The 22,500-nt window shown below is 36.1% G+C and overlaps 4 protein-coding genes across 4 annotated transcripts in view; 3 read left to right on the top strand and 1 right to left on the bottom strand.

The window, feature by feature from the left end:
* Window positions 1-280: 280 nt before the first annotated feature.
* r-l (rudimentary-like) lies at window positions 281-9,585 on the top strand (the record flags this gene model as incomplete). The annotated part of the gene is given in 10 exon segments (XM_027360975.2): window positions 281-391; window positions 2,481-2,624; window positions 2,804-2,926; window positions 3,228-3,351; window positions 4,923-5,089; window positions 5,467-5,588; window positions 6,762-6,880; window positions 7,256-7,351; window positions 7,947-8,086; window positions 8,865-9,585. Coding segments are annotated over 10 exon segments (1,299 nt in total), but the record flags the coding sequence as incomplete, so codon positions are not given.
* Window positions 9,586-14,253: 4,668 nt separating this feature from the next.
* Sec61beta (Sec61 translocon subunit beta) lies at window positions 14,254-16,219 on the bottom strand. The gene is made up of 3 exons (XM_027360979.2): window positions 16,118-16,219; window positions 15,053-15,267; window positions 14,254-14,680 (listed from the first exon to the last, which is right to left on the bottom strand). The coding sequence occupies exons 1-3, from the start codon at window positions 16,118-16,120 to the stop codon at window positions 14,593-14,595; spliced, it is 306 nt and encodes a 101-aa protein (XP_027216780.1). The 5' UTR covers window positions 16,121-16,219; the 3' UTR covers window positions 14,254-14,592.
* Window positions 16,220-16,997: 778 nt separating this feature from the next.
* Window positions 16,998-22,500, top strand: part of LOC113809400 (histone-arginine methyltransferase METTL23) — a 5,938-nt gene continuing 435 nt past the window's right edge. Inside the window, exons 1-2 of the mRNA XM_027360977.2 lie at window positions 16,998-17,152; window positions 21,021-22,500. The exon at window positions 21,021-22,500 is cut by the window's right edge and continues 435 nt beyond it. Of these exons, the coding sequence (XP_027216778.1) occupies window positions 17,054-17,152; window positions 21,021-21,614 (693 nt within the window). The 5' untranslated portion in view covers window positions 16,998-17,053 and the 3' untranslated portion in view covers window positions 21,615-22,500. The remainder of the gene's footprint in view (window positions 17,153-21,020) is intronic.
* The window catches only part of LOC113809399 (acyl-CoA-binding domain-containing protein 6), a 1,339-nt gene continuing 435 nt past the window's right edge, over window positions 21,597-22,500 (top strand). Inside the window, exon 1 of the mRNA XM_027360976.2 lies at window positions 21,597-22,500. This exon is cut by the window's right edge and continues 435 nt beyond it. Within this exon, the coding sequence (XP_027216777.1) occupies window positions 22,084-22,500 (417 nt within the window). The 5' untranslated portion in view covers window positions 21,597-22,083.

Genomic DNA, 22,500 nt, shown 5'->3' on the forward strand with positions numbered 1-22,500 from the left:
AGTACTGTGTTAGTATCACAGGGATTTGATAGAATATTAATATTGTGTTTCTGTTTGCTGGACATAGCATATTTTTGGATGTAACTAAAATATGGTATTCATAGTTATCTCATTGTCAGTATATTTTGCATTGACAAAGGCCATTGAATTGTGATTTAGACAGCCCCTAATTATCCAGTGTTACCGCCTACTGCAAATGTATAGGTCAATAATCTAATTTTTCTCGTTAATCTTATTTCTGTTCTTCTGAAGACTGATTGATACTCACTTTGTCCAACAGGAGACAGTTGCCGAACTCATGTGGGCCAAACGACCAAACCCGGACTATGACCTGGTTTGCGGGGTAGCCTATACGGGGTTGCCCATTGCTACTGTAATTTCCACCAAACAGGTATAATGTTGTTTTGTATGTTTGTTTGTATGATGTACACTCTCTTTGAAATGCTATCCCCCCTGCATGCAAAGGAAAGAAAGAGAATTAGTGTGTGTGACTGTCAGTCATTGAGAGTATTTACAAGATTTTATTGATTTTAAGGATATGGGATGTTATACATATCAAATACCATCTACCACGATGAAATATTGGGCAAATGGAGTTGATTTATACAACTTGAGACTGGATCCTTGACTCCATGTGCCTTCCCACAACTTAATTTCTAATGATCTGATTGAAAAAAATATATGTTGAAATAGTTACTTGACTTGAGATCTTGTATCTTTTCATACATGTTTTCATAGGATGAACATAGTAGAAAAAAAAAAAGAAAAATTAATTGTATGGAGGAATTGTGGGAATATCATATGGTGATGGCATTTTAAATGCATAAAAACACACACACACACACACACACACACACACACACACACACACACACACACACACACACACACACACACACACACACACACACACACACACACACACACACACACACACACACACACACACACACACACACACACACACACACACACACACACACACACACACACACGGGGCATAGCCAGAATTTTAAGAAAAGCAACTGTGTTGAAAAGGTAATAAATTCCTTTAGCTTACAAAGAGAGAGGGTTTGCAGTATATCTTGTTAGGAGTGTCACTGCTGCACCAACATTTAATGGTGGAATGTAGCTCTGTGATGTGTGGTAGTGTGATGATAGTGGAATGTGATCATACTGATGGAGTGTGGTGGAGTTGGTGGTGTTTCATTATTATTATTATTATTATTATTATAATTATTAACATTATTATTATTGTTATTTGTAATGGCAGAAGTGGTTCACAAGTTCTTTGGGCCTAGTGCAAGTAATATCCCCCATGCAAAACTATGAAATGACAGGCTGGAGATAAAGCTGCCTAAAAAACATGGTTGCCAACTGTCATTGTGAAAAAGGCACCAGATGACTTACTGAATGTATGGCAGAAGTAAAAAAAATTGGCCACTGTCTGTATGTCCCTATATAGACAGAAGGCAACCAATAACTTAACCATGCACTCCATTTCTAAACCACCATCAAATGCCCTACCTGGAACTTGATGGATAGTTTATGGGTCCCCAACCAAGCACCATTTTTCAACCCCAAGCAGAGTAAAGTGTGCATTACGACTTAAAGAGTGGATGGAGCCAAGTTGCTGGTGAAAGTTTGTCTTTCAAATTGAGTTCAGTTGACAAATCTCGAGGAGAGAGGCACTTCCCTTCTCATCCCCCCTCCCCTTTTTGAGGGAGAGGAAGAGAGAGAGAAAGGAGAGAAAATATGAAATCAATATTTAAAAAGTATAAAAGAAAGTTAAGAAGTAATGCTGCCTGCATATATATCATTCTTGACTTAGATTTGTCATGAGAAATTGTAAAAATCTCTCGCTGTTTTTTTTTTTTTTTTAATACCTTTATTGATAAACTTTTTTTCTTTTTTCTTTCTTTCCTCTCTCACTTCTTCCTTTCTTTGTTGATGATTATATGAGTGAAAAGAAAAAATTAATCAATAAAGAGCCCCCCGTACCCCAACCCCCACCCACCATACCTAGGCAGCAATATACAAAGATATTGATGCATGAATGTCTAATTACACTGTATTTATTTCTCATTCTTAAGATTATTTATTGTCATGTACATCAGATTTTACAGAAAGCCTGAAATCAGGACAGCAGAATATGGAGGGGGTGTGGTAAGGGCTAGCTTTGCATTTGAAGGAAAGATAAAAAAAAATTAAAAAAAAAAAAAGTTATAGAAGAAAAAATATAAATAGGAAGAAAGAAAACCGCAAAAAAAATCCTTGCGCAATTATTTGAAGTTGCAGGAAGTATAAAGTATGCAAGATAAGATCAAATTAAGCAAAAAAAAAAGGGTAAACTAAATAAGAATACACAGCACCGAAGGGGGAAAACATTATATATATTAATAAGATGAAATAAATGAAGAGGAGGAATAAAGAAAGAAAGGTAGAAAATAAGACGTGTTATATATTTTGCGATCTTGCAGGAACTTCCAATGCTGATTCGGCGCAAGGAGAGCAAAGGTTACGGAACCAAGAAGCTGGTGGAAGGAAATTACGAAGAAGGCCAGAACTGCCTCATGATTGAGGATGTTATTGTGTCTGGAAGTTCAGTGTATGAGACCCTAGAGGTAAGTTTTGTTTGTTTGTGTATTTGTGTTTGTTTGTTTTACTGGAATATAAGAAATAGAAGAACAAGGCTATGATCTTAACATTAGAAAACAATCTTTCATCACCATGTGATGAAAGAGTCTCATTCACAGTACTAAATGTTCAGACAGACTACCAACCCCTCATCTTCTCTTTACAGACCCTGAAGGAGCTGAAGTTGAAAGTGGACGATGCCATTGTTTTCCTCGACCGTGAGCAAGGAGGAGCAGCAAACTTGGCTTCCATGGGGGTTAATGTCATCTCCGTTGTTACCATGACCCAGGTAAGCATTGACTTCTGGTAAGATGTCTTCATAAGACTCATTTGTTATCGTTTGGTTTATATTGATAAGCTAGGGGTGATATCCAAAGCAGAGAGTAGTAGTCAGAAGTGGGATAAAGATTAAGAAGTCATTTGATCTTTGTAAATAAGAGATTGTTGGCAGATAAAAGTAAAAGATGGTCTGGCTGTGATATTTTTTTATCTTCCTCTTTATTTTTATTTTTCCTATGTGAGATTTATGTTTGAAAAATGTCATTCTATGTATATATATATATATTTTTTTTTTTCCCCATAATGTGAAGATGATGGGAATCCTTCTGAAACATGGGTGCATCAACCAAGCAACTTCAGAATCGGTTTTGGAATTTGTTGAATCACACAATGATACGTCAATCGTCACAAAGGAGAAATCTTCATGTAAAAATGGTATGTTCCAAAAAATGAAATAAGAAAAATTAAAGTTCAAAGGAGATGTTATTGTTTATTGATATTTGCATTTTAGAGTGTTAATCACTTTCTTGTTCTGTTGTATAGACATTTTTCTAGGTTGCAGATATAATTAACAAGTTTTATTAGGAATTTCAAAAGCGTTAGAATGAATGTTTATTCTGATTTTTATGCTGATTATTTATGAATGGATGTAACTTTCCATTTTAATGATATTGATATTACAATTATTATTATTATTATTGTTATTGTTATGTTTATTATGAGTATTATCATTATTACCTCTGCCAAGGAGATTATGTTTTTGGTTGCATTGGTTTGTTTGTTCATTGCTTAGCAGAATAACTCAAGAAGTTATGAAAGGCTTTTTATGAAATATTTACCAGATGTGTATCTTACCCTAACTTAGATGCCATTAAATTTTGGTGGTGATCCTAATCATGATCCAGATCCAGGATTTTTTGGAATGATTGCAAAATTTACCCCTATTGCCAAGGTAATTAGAATAATAATAATTACCCTTATTGCCTTGACAATAGGGTAACCATGGGGTAACTATTATTAGTAAAATTACCTTTACTGTTGGGGATGTTCTCATCTATCTCCCAAACAGTATAATGTCAGTTCATATCTCACCTGAAATCATAAGATATGCACTTCATTATCTCCCATCCTCGTTCGCCAAAGTAGGGATCACGAAGTCATGGATAAACCCGTTTATTGTAGGGTTTGTAGAAAGAGTCTCTTCTATGTCTACTCTTTATTGTTGCTAAGCCTTGAGGGGTTACATACATCGCCGCTAGGGCATACATTTGACCGGTCATAGAAAACGGATTGCACATCGTTGCACGGGTATCACAAACATAATAATTGTTAGTCAATTTATACATAGGAACTTAGTGTTAATAGCATATATCATTTAGTATATGTTAATACATAACACTTCCTTTCTCCTTATGGAAGATAATACAATTTTTGAGAATCTCAGAAGCATATTAAATAAATACATAATATCACAAATATCACAATAGTTGACAATATCACAATTATAAGTATTACAACTGCCCCGAAGCATACAGTTGATACCATCACAATGGCTTGATTACACATAGATACAATTACATTTTTCCCGTAAGGATATAATTGTCAGCATATCTAGCCGGAAGTTTATTTCTGGTAGACCTTTGTGGTAGCTCTTTCTTTTTAGGTATATCAGAAGGCATATTCTCCTGGTCTACTTTAACTTCCTTCTTTTCCTGCTGTATTGATTGATCTTGCTGCACAGAAGGAATTATGATTACACCCTACATAACATTTACCACCTCTACCAAGGAGGTTATGTTTATGGATGTCACCAGTGTACTTGAGAAAGAGGTGATTTTAATGTAATTCTTCAAGTCTATATTTTTATCGCATCAATGACCATATTCCCTTGGCAGAGGTATGCACTCTGAGTGCCTGTAGTTAATATATATTTTCTTCTTGATAAATGCACTGTACTATTTCCACTCTTAAATGCTTACTTCTGGCATATATCCTGTTCCCTCCAGGAATTGATGTCATGGACCGCAAGAAGAGATCCTTTGAGTCTCGAACCAGCGTCACCAACCACCCCTTGGCCAGGAAGCTCTTTGAGATCATGTCCTCAAAGAAGACAAACCTGTGTGTCGCAGCTGATGTCACCACCTCTGCGGAGTTAATATCCTTGGCAGAGAAGGTCAGTTCAGAGTTTTCAAAGATGATTGATTTTGAGTGTGTGCGCGCTCGTTAGCGTGTATGCACGTTAGCGTGTGTGCGCGTTAGCGTGTGTGTTGTTTACATGTGGAATGGAGAATTTTGTTTGTAATGGTAAGTGTAGGGAATAAGAATGGATGTGGAGAGGATTTTAGGATTGCATGATTGTATTTCAGAGATGGCACCTCCGTTCCTTATTCTAGTCATCAGGAAGGAGTTTGATGTTTAGTTCTTATTGTGTAATCTTTTTATGATTGAGTGAAATTGTATTTATTGTTTTGCACAATTTTTTTTTTTTTTTAACAGCTAGGGAGAGCTTTGTATGTCTAAAAACTAGATGATAGAAATATTTCCTTATAGGTTGGTCCTCACATCTGCCTGCTCAAGACCCACATTGACATCTTGACAGACTTCAGCAAGGAAACAGTTGAGAGCTTAAAGGAACTCGCAGCAACGCACAACTTTATGCTTTTTGAAGACAGGTTTGTAAGCACACATATATAGTTAACAGCTTTTAATGAATTTACTCTATGTTTAAGGACTCTTCCAACTTCCTTTTCTGATTTTGCTACATTCATTCTTCTTCCCCTGCCACCACTACCACCTTCACTTTGTCGTAGTCCTCCTCCTCCTCCTTTATCATGCTGCCAGTCAGGATTGTGACCAGCAGTTTTGAAAATCAAAAGATTTTTTCTTAATTTTCCATCTATTCTAATAATTTAACTTGATATTGCTATATATTCTTACATATAAAAAGATTCAGAAACATTTAGTAATCAAGCAGTCCTTTCCTCACCCTATTGCTTGATTTTTTTAGGAAATTATTTTTGATATCAATTGCTATTATCATCATTCTTAACATTATTATTTTCAATGACAATGATATCAACACCAAAGAATCAAGGAATGGTGCAAATAGGCAAGTTTAGGTAGGCCTAGTAATTAACCCCTTGGTGACTATTCACTGCTGGAGCCAGCAATGTGTACACAGAATTAATCAAATGAGATTGTATCCTTACATACATCCATGTAGTCCCCTTATCAGCCATGCTATTGGCATTAAGAGTTGCATCATTGACAAATTTGTCTGTCTCCTATGCAGAGGTTTATGAAATGCTGTGTTGTGAGCAGAAGTGTAATAGGCTTTTGATACAGGTTTAGTAATTGTACAGTTTTAGAGGATTCATTTAACATTTTTTCCATTTGTGAAATATCAGTGGCAGGATACTTAATTCTGTACAAATAGAGACAGATTTTGGTAATTTGACAAACTAGGTATGTTGCAAGTGTCTTGTCTTCATTTTTGTCTCTACTTGTCAAAATTCATTAACGTAGAAAACGTCAAGAGGATCAATTTTAATAATTTATTGTCATCAGTTGATATTACAGGAACTATTACACTTTATGGTGAAGAGTGTGTGTGGGTAAGTATATCCTGAATTTTCTCATTCTTTATATTTTGCTTTTTGCAGGATTGTAGTTTCCTCACTTGCAAAAATTCTTTTCAGAAAATAGAATACTAGTTTCTTTAGCAAAGTCTGGAAGATTATATGTGGACTAATTTATTCTAAAGGAAACGGGAAAACGGACACACTAAAAACAAGAATTTAGACTCAAAGTCAATAGTTTAATTTCCTTGTAATCTTTTCTTGCAGGAAATTTGGAGATATTGGCAGCACTGTAGCCAGTCAGTACTCAGGAGGTGCCTATAACATTGTTGATTGGGCAGAGCTTGTGACAGTACATGGCCTGCCTGGTGATGGCATTATCAAAGGTAAAAGTGCTAATGAATTCTTACCACTTTATTGTTGTATTGATCATTACTACTATTAGTATATGATGGTTGTTTTCATTGGATTGTTGTTTATATATCCTACTATTGTTGTTATTGTTATTTTCATTATTTTTTTTTTTATTATTATTGTTGTTGTTCAGTTGGATATACTTCACTTGTATAGGAGCAAAAAGTAGTCATCTGTATGATCCCTTCCTTTATATTTTTATTACAGTTTCATGTGAGGGTGCAGCAGTATTTAAAACAAACACCATTAGTTTGTTTAGTTTTAAGTCTTAAATTACCGTAGGACTCCCATTAAACACTATTTGTTCACAAATTCTTTCTGATGTATGCTAATCTTATTTCCTGAAGGGCTAATGTCTGCTATAAATGGTCGACCACGGGGCTGTGTTCTGGTATCTGAAATGAGTTCATCGGGAGCTCTCACATCGCAGGAGTATGTCAGCGGTAAGTAGTACCTCATTGCTCCGCCACCCCCACGAGGTTCATATGGTTGATTGGGTTGGATGATGTTGGACTATCTGTTAGTTTCAGGATTAACTGGAAGGTCCAAATGAAGAGACCATTTGGTTGTAGGTCAACTATCCCCTAAGAGAGATGCATTTGGAGTATTTAACAAGGTCTTTCCTCCTGTTGCTTGTTAACTCTTGATGAAGCTAAATTATTAACATTAAGCAATGTCTCTGGCCTGGTTGAACATCTCTGGGCATGCAAGTAACCAGTGCACTTATTTTCATGCCATTTATGCACCAATAAAGTCCAAGTTTGTGACTTTGTTATAGCCTTCAAACTTGGTGTTATATTTTGCCATAAATTCTTGCAGAAGCATCCAGCCACCACAGTCCACAGTAGAAAGACATTAAACTGAGATAATGGTGGCATGACATACATTGCATCCAAAGGCAATGAAGAAAATAAAATGTTTCCACTGCAATAGTGGAATGAATTCCCCGAGAAGCTACACCTTTTGTGATATTAATCAGTCATTTTTTTTATTTTTTATTTTTTTATATATTCTTTATTACTCTTCATTGCAATTTAGGCTGCTGCAAGATTGCTGAGAACCACACCTACTTTGTGATTGGCTTTGTGTCACAGAGCAATGTAAGCAGTGACCCACGTTTCATCCTCCTAACACCGGGGGTCCAACTTGACAAGTCTGTTGATGGGCTCGGACAACAGGTGAGGGCTAAAAGTGTTGCTGTTTTCATGAAATATCATTCTAATGCGTTTGGTTCCTGTGTTATGTTTCAAGGTATATGCGGGGACTTAGGAAATTTAATATCCCTGGTTTCCCTTCAGGCAGACATTCTCCACATTTAGGCTGTGCAAAATGATACTGCCTAACCATATAACCTTTCCTGCAAAGATAAAGTCATAAGGGAAAAAATGTGAATAAAGGAGGGAGATTTGTATTATTCCATAGATTTCTGGTAACCTTTTGGATAGGGTATTGATGCATTTTGGTAGTGAAATAGGAAAGCTTGATGGCAGAGATATCAGGTAAATGATTGAGCAAGCCCAAGGGTGTTTTGATTGTCAAAGAAAAGATGAAAAAATAATAGATAGAATGTTTGTTATTGTAATTGGTTTCTGGCTTTAGGAAATCATAAGTTGCATTTTATTTATACGAGAATTAGGCTATATTTTAAAATTCATATAATTGCCTATCCCTATTTTCTGCTTCTTTCTCTTAGATTCAGTGGTTTATAGTAAAACCTAGGAGCAAGGACCATGTAAATATCATTATTCAAATTTTTAGGGGTGCCCATCATTTATGTAACTGATTTATGTAATTAACATAATTAGTTGTATAGTTGTTTCATTTTTAACATTTTATTTCCATACATATTTAAGTTTTTGAAAATAAGGCATTTTGCAAAAAACAAAGGGGAAATAAGGAAATGATATAACACACAGTCCACATCCCTATGCTAGTCCCTCCTCAAATATCTTGCAGTATGTGACTCCACGAGCAGCAGTCCTGGAGCGAGGGGCTGACATCATCATCGTGGGCCGAGGGATCAGAGAGGCCGAGGACCCGGAAGCAGCAGCAATAAAGTACAAAGAGGAGGCTTTTTCAGCATACTTGGAGCGCATTGAGGCCCAGTAGAAAGCTGTGGGGAGAATCTCGCACCAGATTTTTTTTCTGAGACTAGGCCTACTGTGCTTTAAAAAAGGGGTCTGAAGTAATAGCAATAGCAGGCTCATATATTTGATAATAGTTGATGTTTTTTGTTATAGAAAAAGAGAGAACTATTTATATATGAGCATTATAGAGAGGGTTTTGTTAACTTTTTTGTTGTATATATAGCATTGCTATTGTATTTTAGGAAACTTTCTTTTCCTCGACTTACGAAAAAAATATAGATTATATAGTTGTGCCACCTACTGTATAATGAACTCATTGTTATAATTTCAAGATTCTGCTGTATCTTATATTTTGAAATATTTTTATCTAAATTATAGTGATTTGTTAATTTGATTTTTTAAATTTTGTATGTTCAAGTTTGTAACATTCCATAGGTAATAATGTATATTGCATTTTTTTTTTTTTTTTTTCTGCTTTGAGATTCTACATTGTTAGTATTTATGCATTATGAAAAGAGAAATATGGTAAAGTTCAGATGAAGTAAATATGTAAAAAATATAATAAACTAATTTCCCAGAATTACAGTTAATACAGAGTATTGTAACTCACTCCTTTTGATACCAGTAATTGTCCTGGTTCATTATTATTAATTTAATTCTTCCGTCCTATTTCTTTTCCCATGCCAAGGTCCTCCTTCCTCCTCCTTGTCAATAAATTTAAGCTCTTAATGATTTTGATAACAGATGCACAAAATCATTTGCTGTAGTAACACAATGTCTCAAATATTTGATTTCTTTCACATTATTTCTATTTGCTTTTTGTGTTCTTGTATTCTTTAAAAATATTAAATTTCCTTCGCTTAAGGACGTCACCTGTATTTGGTCACAAAAGAGCAGAATTGAGACTGATATAGACCAATTATGGTACTGCCCTTGACCTCTCATTTTTGTTGTTTTTTCAAGGGTCCAGCTGTGTACAGTTATGTCATGCATGCCCAAATCGGTTTCATACATTGATAGAGGACAGTGATTAAAGTCAACTGAGGATGAATGCTAGCTAAAATAGGTTTGAAAATAGGTTTGTGTGATAAGTGCTGTATAGATTGTAATTTGTGTACATTTCAATTGTATTGTCAGTTAGTGTGGTAGACTTCTATGAAAGACGCTAAAGTATATTTATATATATACATATGTATATACTTGTTCTTGGAAAAGGTTAGCAAATGGAACACACAGGTACCAGGAATAGGAAATGTTTTGTCAAATGTGTTATTATTATAGCAATACCGAGTCATTATAACCAACTGAGCAAGAGAGGTTTCAAGGATTTTGAGGATTTACTGTAGATATTAGGGGAATATGAGAGTGGTATTGGATTAATACAGGTAAATATTTTAGACAGTTCAATGTAAATGACAAGATCATTTTTATGGTATTTTGGAAGTTCTACTATTTTCCAAGCTGTGAGAAAATACAATGTAGAAAGTAGCTTCAGATAGCCATTGTTTAATAAAAATAATGAAACATAATAACATATCACAAAAGTTGTAGTATATATTCTTGAGGGAGGGAGTGATTTTGCTATAGTAACTCCCTCCCTGAAAGAAACCCAACTGTTGCTGAAAAGACTTCAGGGAAAGAAGTTCCATATCAGTTTGTATTGTCATGGAAGCGAGTACCAAAATCTTTGTAGAATAGTCAAAGAAAATGCTCAGTGCAAGAATTAAACAAACTTTGTGTAGAAGTTAAAACATACTGGTCATGCTTGAAGATACTTCGTCAGTTTTAGAAACCATTCATGCTAAGAGACACCTCAAAGTGTGCTTAGATTTTAAAGGCCTTGGGATTATATAGTTCCTACAGAACCATCCTAGGAATATAAACACATTTCAGTCTTGCTACATTGAAACTTTAGCTTACAAATGTGAGATTAGTATAACTTGTACTTGTTCTAGTTCCACATGACGGATTCTTGACTATAGGCTACAATTACCAGATATTAGTGGGATAGAATCCAATAGGTTATCAAATTCTTAGCTTGTGGCATATGTATGTTAAGTAAACCTTGTGCCTGGTGAGCATGTAAAGTACTGAGAGTAAATTACTGTTTACATACTCTTATCATGCTGTAAATTCGTAGGCCTATTCTTGCATAGTACAAATGGTTGAAATATTATATTTGACTTGTCATACAATTCTTAAACATGATGTTCAGTAAAAATAGATGGTTCCTTTTTCTAGTCACACAAATTGGGAAAGGGTAAAGTTGACTTTCTGATGAGAACCTTTGAAATAGTAATACAGGGTTATGTTTTTCCTCCACACTTATGCTCAAAAGGCCTAATTGCAAGATCAAGACTTTTTCTATGGTAAAGAGCGAGGTTATGTGGTATCTCTGTACAGGCTTCAATTACTTGATGAAAAGCACATTCATTTCCTTAATTTACTACTAGAAAAACAAGGCTTGCAGGAAAGAAAGAGAAGAATAAGGTTTGTCATATCTCAGAGGTAGTGTGGGAAAGGCTGTTGAAAATGTAACTGCACACAAAGTACCAACACAAATTCCATGCAGAACTCGATCCAGTTCATGAGTTTAGAAGGTACGTAGCAGTCTTGTGGATATAACATAAGCAGGGAAACTACAGTCACACAATCAAATTGCCTGTGCTGTCTCCTGTGTGGCCACAAAAGCTGTCCAACAATGGCCAAAACCTGCCATTTGGCAAGTGCTAGATCTGGTAACAGTGCTTGGTAAGTGGAAGATATACACTCAGCTGCCAGTGCCCATTTACAGAAAATTTTATGCACACATACTTCCAGCTGATACTTTGTACCCAAGTTTAGCACACTCATAATTGTTCCATAATTATTCTCAACTTTATGTACATCATGTATTACTCTGTTGTGGGAGTGCAATTGGTTACTCCTAAAAAGCTCCCTCTCAACAGGAAAGATCTGAGGGATTGAATAGCCAATTGTTAAAAGTCTGCTTGTTAGTTTGAGGTCATTAGTGGCAAGAGATAGCAATGGAAAATGGCCCATATTAAAATTTATTACACATAGGAAGGAGTCACCAAGTTTTGATTTCATTGTGATTCTGGACAAGTATGGTTGTGCCTTGAGATATCTAAGAAGAATGAATTGTAAGCAAATATATATATCAGAATCTTGTATATAGGTAATAGATATGCATTGGGATCAGTTAATTTTATAAAATGATTGTCCAAACTTTTTACGTAATAGGTTATTATTGAAAAAAAATAATTTTGGCATTTTAAATCCTCATTTTATAAGCAATACTTTCTTTTGAAAGAAAACTAAGTGACAAGACCTTTAAAAACAGGCCTTTGTATTTTTTTCTTCTGGCATGTAATATACTTGAATTGAACGGTCTAGTTAAACTATGCAATCCTTCATACTAGACAGTAGACAATCATTCAGCATTTATAAATAAATTATAATAATGGTGTTGATACTAAGCAGAAATGAAATCTCAGTGAAATTCAGATGCCAAGACAAGTTCCTTAAATCTAAAAATATTAATTCAGAAACTGAGGAAAAAAGTATTGCACTAGTTGAAGCTTTGACATCTTTAAATAGTTTAATTGATTCCATCAGATGTTGAAGTAAGCGCAGGACACTGCATATACAGATATTTAAGAAGGGATATATATAGTGTAAAGCAATAATCCTTTTATGCACTTAGAACATTGGGAACATTCTCATTTTCACTAGATACCTGATATCAAGCTACACCATCTGTAATGTCAAGCAGTGGGTAGTGGACACAAGTCAAGGGATCTTCCTGTGTCTATCAGAGTAAAATCTCTGGACTAGTTGATGTGATAGCAGCAATTAATATGGCAAATAGTGATGTTTTCTATCTCAACTGTGTTGACCACAATGATTCCATACTTTGCTCAACAGTCTACACACTGGTTACTGTCAGTCAGAACTGCTCAAGATTCTACTTTGCAGTATGGACATCATGACAGGCAATGGCAGTTAGACTTTTCCCTCTAAGGGCACTACCTGATTAGTGAAGAGACAGTTTATTAAGGCTCTACACTAAAGGGGTATTACTTACATGCAAAAAGTTACCAAATCACAAATTACAATCCAGACTAGGTGGAGGGGATGTCAATGGCAGGAAACCATCAAAATATAGATGCCCACAAACAACTGTGCCAAACTCATCACCCAGGAACCGCTTGGTACGGCAACAGCAAAATCAACTCTGATATCATAAGTGCTTACGCCCACATTGGTACTGCCCCTCACAAAGACTAGGTCTAAAACCCTAGCCACAAGCATGCACAACTGCAGGCACCTATATAGACCAGTCACAAGTGAGAAAATAACAAAACTACATGTTTATCGAGTCTTTTGCCTGTTTGTGAAAACTACCCTTGTGCCTATCTATCATACCCACTCAAGTGGACAGACCATATGATGATGATGTAATAAGGCTGGGCTAACTTTGAACCCGGAGTTTGCAAACTTAATGTAGATCTAATAATTACCCATTAAAAATTAAAGGTATCAAATATACTGCTATGGTCCACAATTGTTTGACACCTGCAATTAGCTTGGTAGATTATCTAGTCTGTACTAAGGCTGAAACAATTCTGAATACTAATATTCATATGAACATTGATAGGGTGGTGATTGTGGAATACAGCATATCAACTCGACATTCGATATCAAATTGCATGCTACTTTTCACTTGTAAATACTTCCTGTAGGCAAGGTTCTACTTGAAATAGGAACTTTGTAATTTCAGTTAATAAAGCCCTTTTTCAACACCGTAATCTTTCAGGGTCTAACCTTTTGCTGTTTATTTTCAGACTTTGGCAAGAGAAAATTAATTTAGTGATAGTAGTTCAACTTTGGATATTGGCACAAATTATATTTAAAATGTAATTATTTATTTTAAATTCATCTGGAAAATTATGGAGGTTGATATAGTAATTTATTTTATCACTTTTCACACAAACAAAAACTGAGGTAAGGATTTCCAATAATAAAATTAAAATTGGAACCACACTCAGATTTCTTGTCAATGAAACCATACAAAAAATCCTTAGTATTTCCTAGAAAAAAAAAAAATGAGATTTGAAAAAACTTTGTCCATATTTATACAAGTAGCATTTATAAAAGAAAAACTACTGTCTTTTTCATTTACTTGCAAAATATGGACTTGTAAATGACCATCAAATAATCAACACTTATGGACAATGTAAATGTAAACCAGAACATTCATATAACATTTATTTTAGAAAAATTCCACATATCCTTAAACCTATATAAATCTTATATAAATGAATCACTTAAACTTTGGAATGATCAACAGATCCGATCATTCGATAACTTCCAGGTGACCCTCTCAATGAAGCAAACGTCTATACACGCCTGTTCTCCTGTAATAATTTATCAACTTCTCATTCACAAAAGTCAGAAGCTCCTGGTTGACAGAGCAATTCTTATAAAAAACAAAAAACAATTCTCTTCGCATTCAGCCATTCACACCCCTTGCCGACAACTCCACAGCGTCACTCGCATTGAGTTGGAAAAGACCTGTCCGCATCCGTGGGGTTTTAAGAGCGCGTGTACTTGCCCCAGATGTGGAGCATGAAGACAGTGGCAATGAAGACAAGAGAACCAACAAGCACTGGCAGGGGACCACTGTGTAAAGGAGAGGAGAGGAAAAAATTAATAAACCTGCGATTTTTCTTTTGAATACTCAATTACCCCAAAAAGAATCTCCCAAACTTCAAGCGGTAAATAACGATTTTTGAAAGTTCTTTCCTCAATCAAAGAGTGGAGAATCCAACCAAGCCAAAAAAGGGAAGGACTTATAGCAAAAGGTATGAATTCAAATGATTATCTTCACCATGGAGTATATGTATCCAAAAAGTTTCAATTATATCTGTCAGAAATACACTGGTTAAAGTAAAACCTCTATACCAAGAAGACAATTCAATCACCACCACCTAATTCCATCAACCACCCAACCTACATCCCAAGTAAACCCCTTAACAGCCCACATATACTCACACTTTGATTCCTGGGGAGTCGTCAGTGTAGAACCTCCACATGCCTCCCGTTGAGGCTGAACTGCGGCCAGAGGTAGAGGTGGTGGTCTTGCGTTGTCTAGCTGTGGTTCCGCCAGACTGCCTGGCCATCGAGCCTGACCCTCCACTGCGGGGGGACACTGTGCGGGCTGGGGAGCGGCCTCCAGACCCCACAATGGTCGAACTTGGCGAGGAAGGCTTGGGGGAGGGGAAAGGGGGAAGGTTACCATTTTAAAATTGTCAAAATCTTGAGGAATTTCATCATTACAGTGAAAATAAGGGTTTCCTCAGGGTTGATGGCAAAGCATCTTACTTCATATTAAACAATAAAACAAAAAAGAGCAGCCATCTTTTTTGACAAACATCTTCCTTTATGACAACATAATAAGGTTTACTGACATGAAACATCTTTTAAAATGGGATCCAGCTGTCATCTACTGGTATGTCGAAAAACTACCAAAGTTTCTTTTTTTTGCTTTTCATTGCTTTGATTGTCCTCTGTACTTAAAAGGTATAGGGCTTTTTCCTTGTTTTAAACTGTATGTTGGGAAAGGACTAGTCCCATGAAGGGAATTTTTTCATGGCTTCTCAATATAATCATCCATTTCTTTAAACTTGCATCTTTTTTTTTATTCTTTGATATTCATACCGAATGGACTTAGGAAAGATTACGATCCAAGGCCTTAATTAATACGATAATAACGACATAAAAATATACCGGTAAATGTCCTCGCATATTCTGTTAGCACCTGCCATTCAAGTTCTACATAAACCAACCCGAAATTCCCCTAAATTATAAATATAAATGCACAAACCATTCCATATGCTCATATCAGAGCCCTAAACCGCACTAACAGAAGTAATCCCAAATAAATAAACCAAGTGACCCCATATGCCACTCGGTAAAAATAAAACAAAATATCTGAAATTCCCAATGAAATAGAACGATTCCACACGACTCGCATGAACATTTACTCTATTCTCCATGAAAGCCACTATAAAAAAACTTTCCAAACTCTATAACATCACCAAAATCTGTCAAACTTACCATGTTTCTGTGATGGAGCTACGGCGGGGAGTGAGTACGGAAGCGACGCGTTCACTCTCGACGTCAAGAAGATTCTGACACAAACACACACGTCACCTGTGTGTCACGACCAGAGGGATGGTTCCTTTTTGAGAATGGACGATCGTGTTTTCTCTTTTTATTTTGATATGGAAGATTTGGTAATGTCACTTTTGTATTGTAGTTTTAAATGTAAATTTTGATAGTTTTGATCTGTTATGGTGTATGCGTTTTTTGTAAATTTTGATGTAATTAAAGTCCTTATTCCGTATTTTTCTCTCTCTCTTTTCTCGTTATTAGGCTGATATATTGTCTATCATACATATACTATTCAGTGAACGGACGGTAATGGCTTTTCAGTAGCAATTACACGTGTATTGTGCACTATTACCTCGAAATACTACACCCGTTTATACATTCGTGATTGTAATACCCTTATATATTTATAACCTTACTGATATGTAATGTGTAAAGATATGCATTTTGTAGTGCATATATTCAGATAGGTAATACATAACATTTCCTATCATACAAAAAAGACAAAAAATCCATACCAAAAACTCTAGAAAAATCACTCAAATACCCCTTTCCCATAACTAACCATACATATAAACACCAAAAACTAGAAAGCGGAACGAAAAAAAAACACATATACATTAATTCCCTCAATCTCCTCTTATCTTGAAAAAAAAACCCTGCAAAAACGGGATTAAAAAACGAGGAAATTTAAAGAATGGAAAATGATATATTTCTTTTGGCATTTTGAAGTAAAATAGTTGATGCTATACATATCAATAAATTCCCTAACATCCCCAAACCCTTCCAAAGAACAACAACAACAAAAGTAAAACATAAAACAAAAATAAAAACAAAACTTTACACTAGCGATCCCTTCGAGAGTGAGTCCCCCGAAGGCGCATGGCTGAGGTTCCGCAACACGTTCGGAAATTCCTGTTTAGGTCGTGTGAGAGCAGGAACTCGGCCTCGTCTGAATGTCTTGAGGTGCTGATTCCGGAGGTGAGGATATGAGGGAGATGTGGGCGAGGTTGGAGAGGTTAGGGGAGTTTGAGTGAAGAGAGGCAGGGAGGTTGTAACATTTCGTTATGAGTTTGAGTTCTTTTGGTATTACGAATAACTTTAATTTTAGTTATTGTTTTTGTACTGTTTCGTACTTTTTGTTTTTGTTTTTGTTTACTTTTTAGACATTTTGTTTCGTTAATGTGTTTGGTATTGAAAAAAAGTTATCAGGAAGACGGTCTCTGAAAATGGTAGTGGTTATATCATTAGTTATTTAACGATCCTTGACCGGCAGTAAACATGTAAGTAAATATCTTAGGTATTATATAGATAAAAGAAATACTGAATAATTCCACAATAGATCATAAGATGAATACTTGAATATATAAATAGATGATTAAAATTTCATAAACATCATTGCTTATAAGGGAGCAATAAAGCTCACACAATTTGTATACTGTGCATTGTCAGTATTTATTACTGTTATATATTTTTTATTTGTGCATTCTGTTTTGCAGTTTACTGTAATTTTTATATAGTGCATGATTAAGATTGTACTTAAGTCCAGTAGACACCCTCAGAGGAAGCATTTCCTCCTCTGATAATTATAATTATTTAGGTGACTACAGGTACAGCAGAAAAGCTCCCAATTGATGTCCTGTGTATGGTGGCTTCTTGACCCAAAAGATGTTACCACTTTCATTTCACTTAGATTGGGTTACATTAGCTTAGGTTTAACCACAAGAAATTGGATATGGCTGCCATATGCATAACCTCTGGCTATTTAGAATACATCCATGAGCCTTTCATTAATCCTCTATGGGTCTTGGTACTCCAGCAAAGGCAGATATAGCCCTATCATGTGGAATCTTAAGATGTGCTTGTAGACCTCCTCAGCTGTATATCATTAAAAACCAGTCCAAACTGTTTTACCAGAATGTTACCAGTAACTTGAGTAACTGCCAAATCAGATTTTCTTATTCTTTTTTATCTAAATGGCAAGTTGTCTCCAACTTGATAAAATTATAAACCAATAGAAGTGTAGGGATAAGCAATTACAACAGCTTTTGCAGTTGTTGACTTACTGCATTCTTTCTTTGCCTTTGTTCTTGTAAGCTAGAGCATTGACTAATTACTTGTTAGACAGTAAATAAGGAATGGCTGAAAGATCTCTCACAGTCTACTAAATGCTTTTTGGGAAGGAGAGACTTCCCTGCAAATTTTGTTTTCTAGAGAATACCAGTATTAATTTATAGGCAGTCCTTTTCATTGATATCCCATAATCTTGTGGAACTTGAATGGTAGTACATTGAATGTTTTAGAGCATAGTAATGGAGAGAGCAATTGGGTGTGAGAGAGAGAGAGAGAGGTGACAAATTTTATATGATGCTTTAGAAGTTTTGAATGGAGGTGTTTTTGTAGTATAAATATTTCATAGTACTTTCATGTAAAGGAGTTTTATCTTGTATGATGAACAATCATTGATAAGTTAATGAATCAGTCGGAGTAACCCTTTGTAATCAGCACTCAGTCAGTCAATCAGTATATATGGTACAAGATTTAAAAAAAAAGCCGAACTGCTTGTGTTTGTGTCAAAAAAAAAAAAAAATTCTTTCCTTGTCTTCTTCCCTGTAGAATAGTACAAGCTCACGGTGTTGTAGTGGGATGGTATAATTAACCCCTTGTATCTGGTTGCTTCATTTTAGTCACTCAGGCAAAAATATGGGCATTAGGTTTATGTCACTGGCTCCTCTTTATTTTTTCTTTTTATGCATAAGCATTTTTAGATTTTTTGCCTTTTTCCAATGTCTATTCTTGTCATCTGATTTGCTTTATCCAGATGGTAATGGACTTCCTTGAACAGACCATATCATCCCTCTAGGTAGCCCATGACTCAGTGAAAGAAAAATAGATATATGTAAAAAAAAAAAAATAATAATAAGAATAATAATAATTATTATTATTATTATTATTATTATTATTTTTTTTTTTTATGTCATAATCAATTTTCTGTTATACAATATGCATTGCCAGTCATGGAGGCCAGGAATAGGATGCTTAGGATTGGAAATGGCATCCTCCCTAGAGTGGGCTCTCTTTTCAGTCAAGGATCTCAAACACTGCATACCCCAACAGGAATAATGGAAATGCCCTTTTCCAACTGCCAAATGAGTCAGGTCACCCTTCAGGAGGTTTATGCACTCATGGCAAGCCTTTTTCTGTCACCCTGGCCTTCAGCCAAAGCACTCATGACGGCAAGTTCACATCACCCAGCCCGCAGCCAGATTTTCTCATGAGGGCATGTTCATGTCACCTGCCCCCAAAGCCAAAATTTTTCATGACGCGTGGGTCACATCATCTGGATAAAAGAGTATTGTTCCTATGATGAAGATTTACACATCATGAGCAAATGGCTTTGTCAAGTTTATGTTAATATCCTGTTTCATGGATTTTGTTGTAGGTAGAAGTCGCAGCCAGCTTGGTTTATTTTACATAGCAAATTTGTACTACTATTATTTAACATTCCCAGTTGGTTTACCACAGGATCAAGTCATGCATGTAATTGTTCTAAACACTAGTGGTGTCACATCAGAGAATTGAAGATAAGGGAATTAGTTTCCTTGTCCATGAAATCCCTGCATGCTTTTTTAGTTGATTTAAATCTTTAAGTTATGGAAGAAATTTAAAGCATTTCTTAGTTTTGGTAGCTAATGTGAATTTTGAATAAGCTCTCCGCAACATGAACTGGTATATTCTTTTATGTATCTTAGATTTTCATTGACTGGAGTTCATTTGATAATCAATCTTGTCATATTGCTTCAAAAGTCATCTACTCAGTTAACTGGTTAGATCCGGTTGCATCACAGAAACCACAGTGTAAAAATACAGGCCAACAACCGGGCGTACGATGCATAGGCTGGGCGTGCGCAAATACCCATGAGAAATGACAAGACTCTGTGCCTCTCCTTTGCAAAGTTATTTTCTGTAAAAAAAGTTTTGCCAAGTTATTTTCTGTAAAAAAGTTTTTATTTTATTTTTTATTTTTTTTACCATTTTCTTATGTCCATATTTGCCTTTTGATTTACTTTATCCAGATGGTAGTAGTTTATTTTCCTTGCACAGACTCCATATCCAAAAAGATTTGGAATATTTGGTTATTTGTTTCATATAACGTATTTCTTCGTGATCTTCAATTTTCTGCAATACAGCCTGTGCCACTGGTCACAGTGGCCAGGAATATGGTGCACAGCATGGAAATGGCATGTTCCTTAGAGCCGGTGCTCTTCCAGTCATGGCTTACACACATTACATTCCACAATCGTTTATCGATGGAAATAATGCTGAAGCCCCCTTCTAAACGCCAAATGAATCAAATCACAGGGTATGAGATTTGTGCACTTGTGGCGAGTATTTTCCGTCACCCTGGCCTTTGCTCATTACAGTCTGTTAGAAAGTTTACCCATTATTTTTCTTGCACAGACATCCCTCAATCTAGTATACTAATTGGGGGAAAGGCAGTCTGTTAGTAAGAATTGATGTGGTAATTTTAGAGTATATCAGGTTTTTAATATTTTCTGTGATTTCATGTGATGCATGTAGTTTTTGATATGTATCGAGAAAGTTTTATTTGTAATTGTAGTTAATATTTTTGAAATTAAATGTCTATCTAGTCTTTTCTAAGGGAAAGCTCTGACAATTGAGTTGTTTGTCTATTCTTTTTTATATTTTATTGTATTTGTTTCTGTTTTAATTTTTTTTTTTTTTTTTTCTTTCAACTTAAAAATATTCCAAAACAAAAGTTTGGTTTGCAGTATAATAAGCTATAGTAATTTTTTGTTTTTTGATCTAACCACTTAATCCCTTCCAGGTAGTAAGTCCCAGCTATGGCATGTACACGTGGCCCTGTGCCCCAGTGTTGGCACAGTATGTTTGGTACCACCGTCACGACTTCCCAAAACGCAATGTCCTTGAGCTTGGTGCAGGAACTGCTCTCCCAGGCATTGTAGCAGCCAAATGTGGAGCTAATGTTATTCTGTCAGACTCGGGGCAACTACCCAAATGTCTGAGGAATTGCCAGGTGTCATGTCAGGCCAATGGCATAGTTGGGTCAGTGGCAGTGGTAGGCATAACCTGGGGCCTTTTCACCCCCGAGCTCTTGGATCTCGGGCCCATAGACATCATCTTGGGCTCCGACTGCTTTTATGACCCAGCTGTGTTTGAGGACATCCTGGTGACAGTGTCATTTTTGTTGGAGCACAACCCCCATGCCCGGTTTGTGTGCTCTTATCAGGAACGAGCGTCTGACTGGTCGCTAGAACACCTCCTGCATAAGTGGAACCTGTCGTGTACCCAGCTGCCCCTAGCAACCTTTGATGCAGACATACCCAATATAGCTGACTCCAACTTACCTGGTTCTCACACAGTTCATGTGTTTCAGATCACCAGAACTGCTCGAAGTTGAAGTGAGTCAGCATTCCTCTCACCGGGGGACATCGCCTGAGGCATCCCAATTACGCTCCTAGCCTCTCACAGCCAGAAGCCTAATGGCATCCCGCAACCTCTATAAAGTCTTCATTGGAAACCTTCCCTGGACAGTGGGTCACAGGGAGCTTAGGCAGCACTTCTCACAGTTTGGCTTCGTCACTAGCGCCAATGTGGTGTTTGACAAGTCCAGTGGAATGAGCAGGGGCTTTGGATTTGTGCAGTTTGGCAACAGAAATGGATATGACTCAGCAACCAGCAAGCCAACACATTTCATTGAGGGAAGCATAGTTAATGTACAGCCAACATCAAAGTAATTTAAATGTGTGAACCAACAAAGTAATTTAAATGTGTGAACCAACAAAGTAATCTTCATGTTTGAACAACTGTAGTATTACAGATATTGGTTTAGATATTTTTTGTATTTATTAGATAGCTGAACAGAAAATATGGATGACTTAGAAGAATATACAGCACCACCAGAGGGTGAGTTAGAAAGCTCCTTTTTAAAAGCAGCAAATCTACTGCAAAGCCATGCTGCATCCTTGGATGCAGAAAAACTTCTGTATTTCTATGCCCGTTATAAGCAGGCTACTGAAGGAACATGCAATATTCCCAAGCCAGGTTTCTTTGATTTTAAGGGTAAGCAGAAGTGGGAGGCATGGAAGAGTATGGGAGACATGACAAAAGAGGAAGCCATGAAGCAGTATGTGGCTGCCATCTCTGATGTTGACCCAGACTGGGAGCTAAAGGTCGGCACAGGTGAAGGTCCCAGGACATCATGGGTCCGAGTCAGTAGTCTTGCTGGGAATGAAAAAGATGAAGACATTCCAGAAAAGGATAAGAACTGCTTTGACTGGGTGAAG

The sequence above is a fragment of the Penaeus vannamei genome, chromosome 28 (genome assembly GCF_042767895.1).
Source record: "Penaeus vannamei isolate JL-2024 chromosome 28, ASM4276789v1, whole genome shotgun sequence".
Taxonomy (NCBI): Eukaryota; Metazoa; Arthropoda; class Malacostraca; order Decapoda; family Penaeidae; genus Penaeus; species Penaeus vannamei.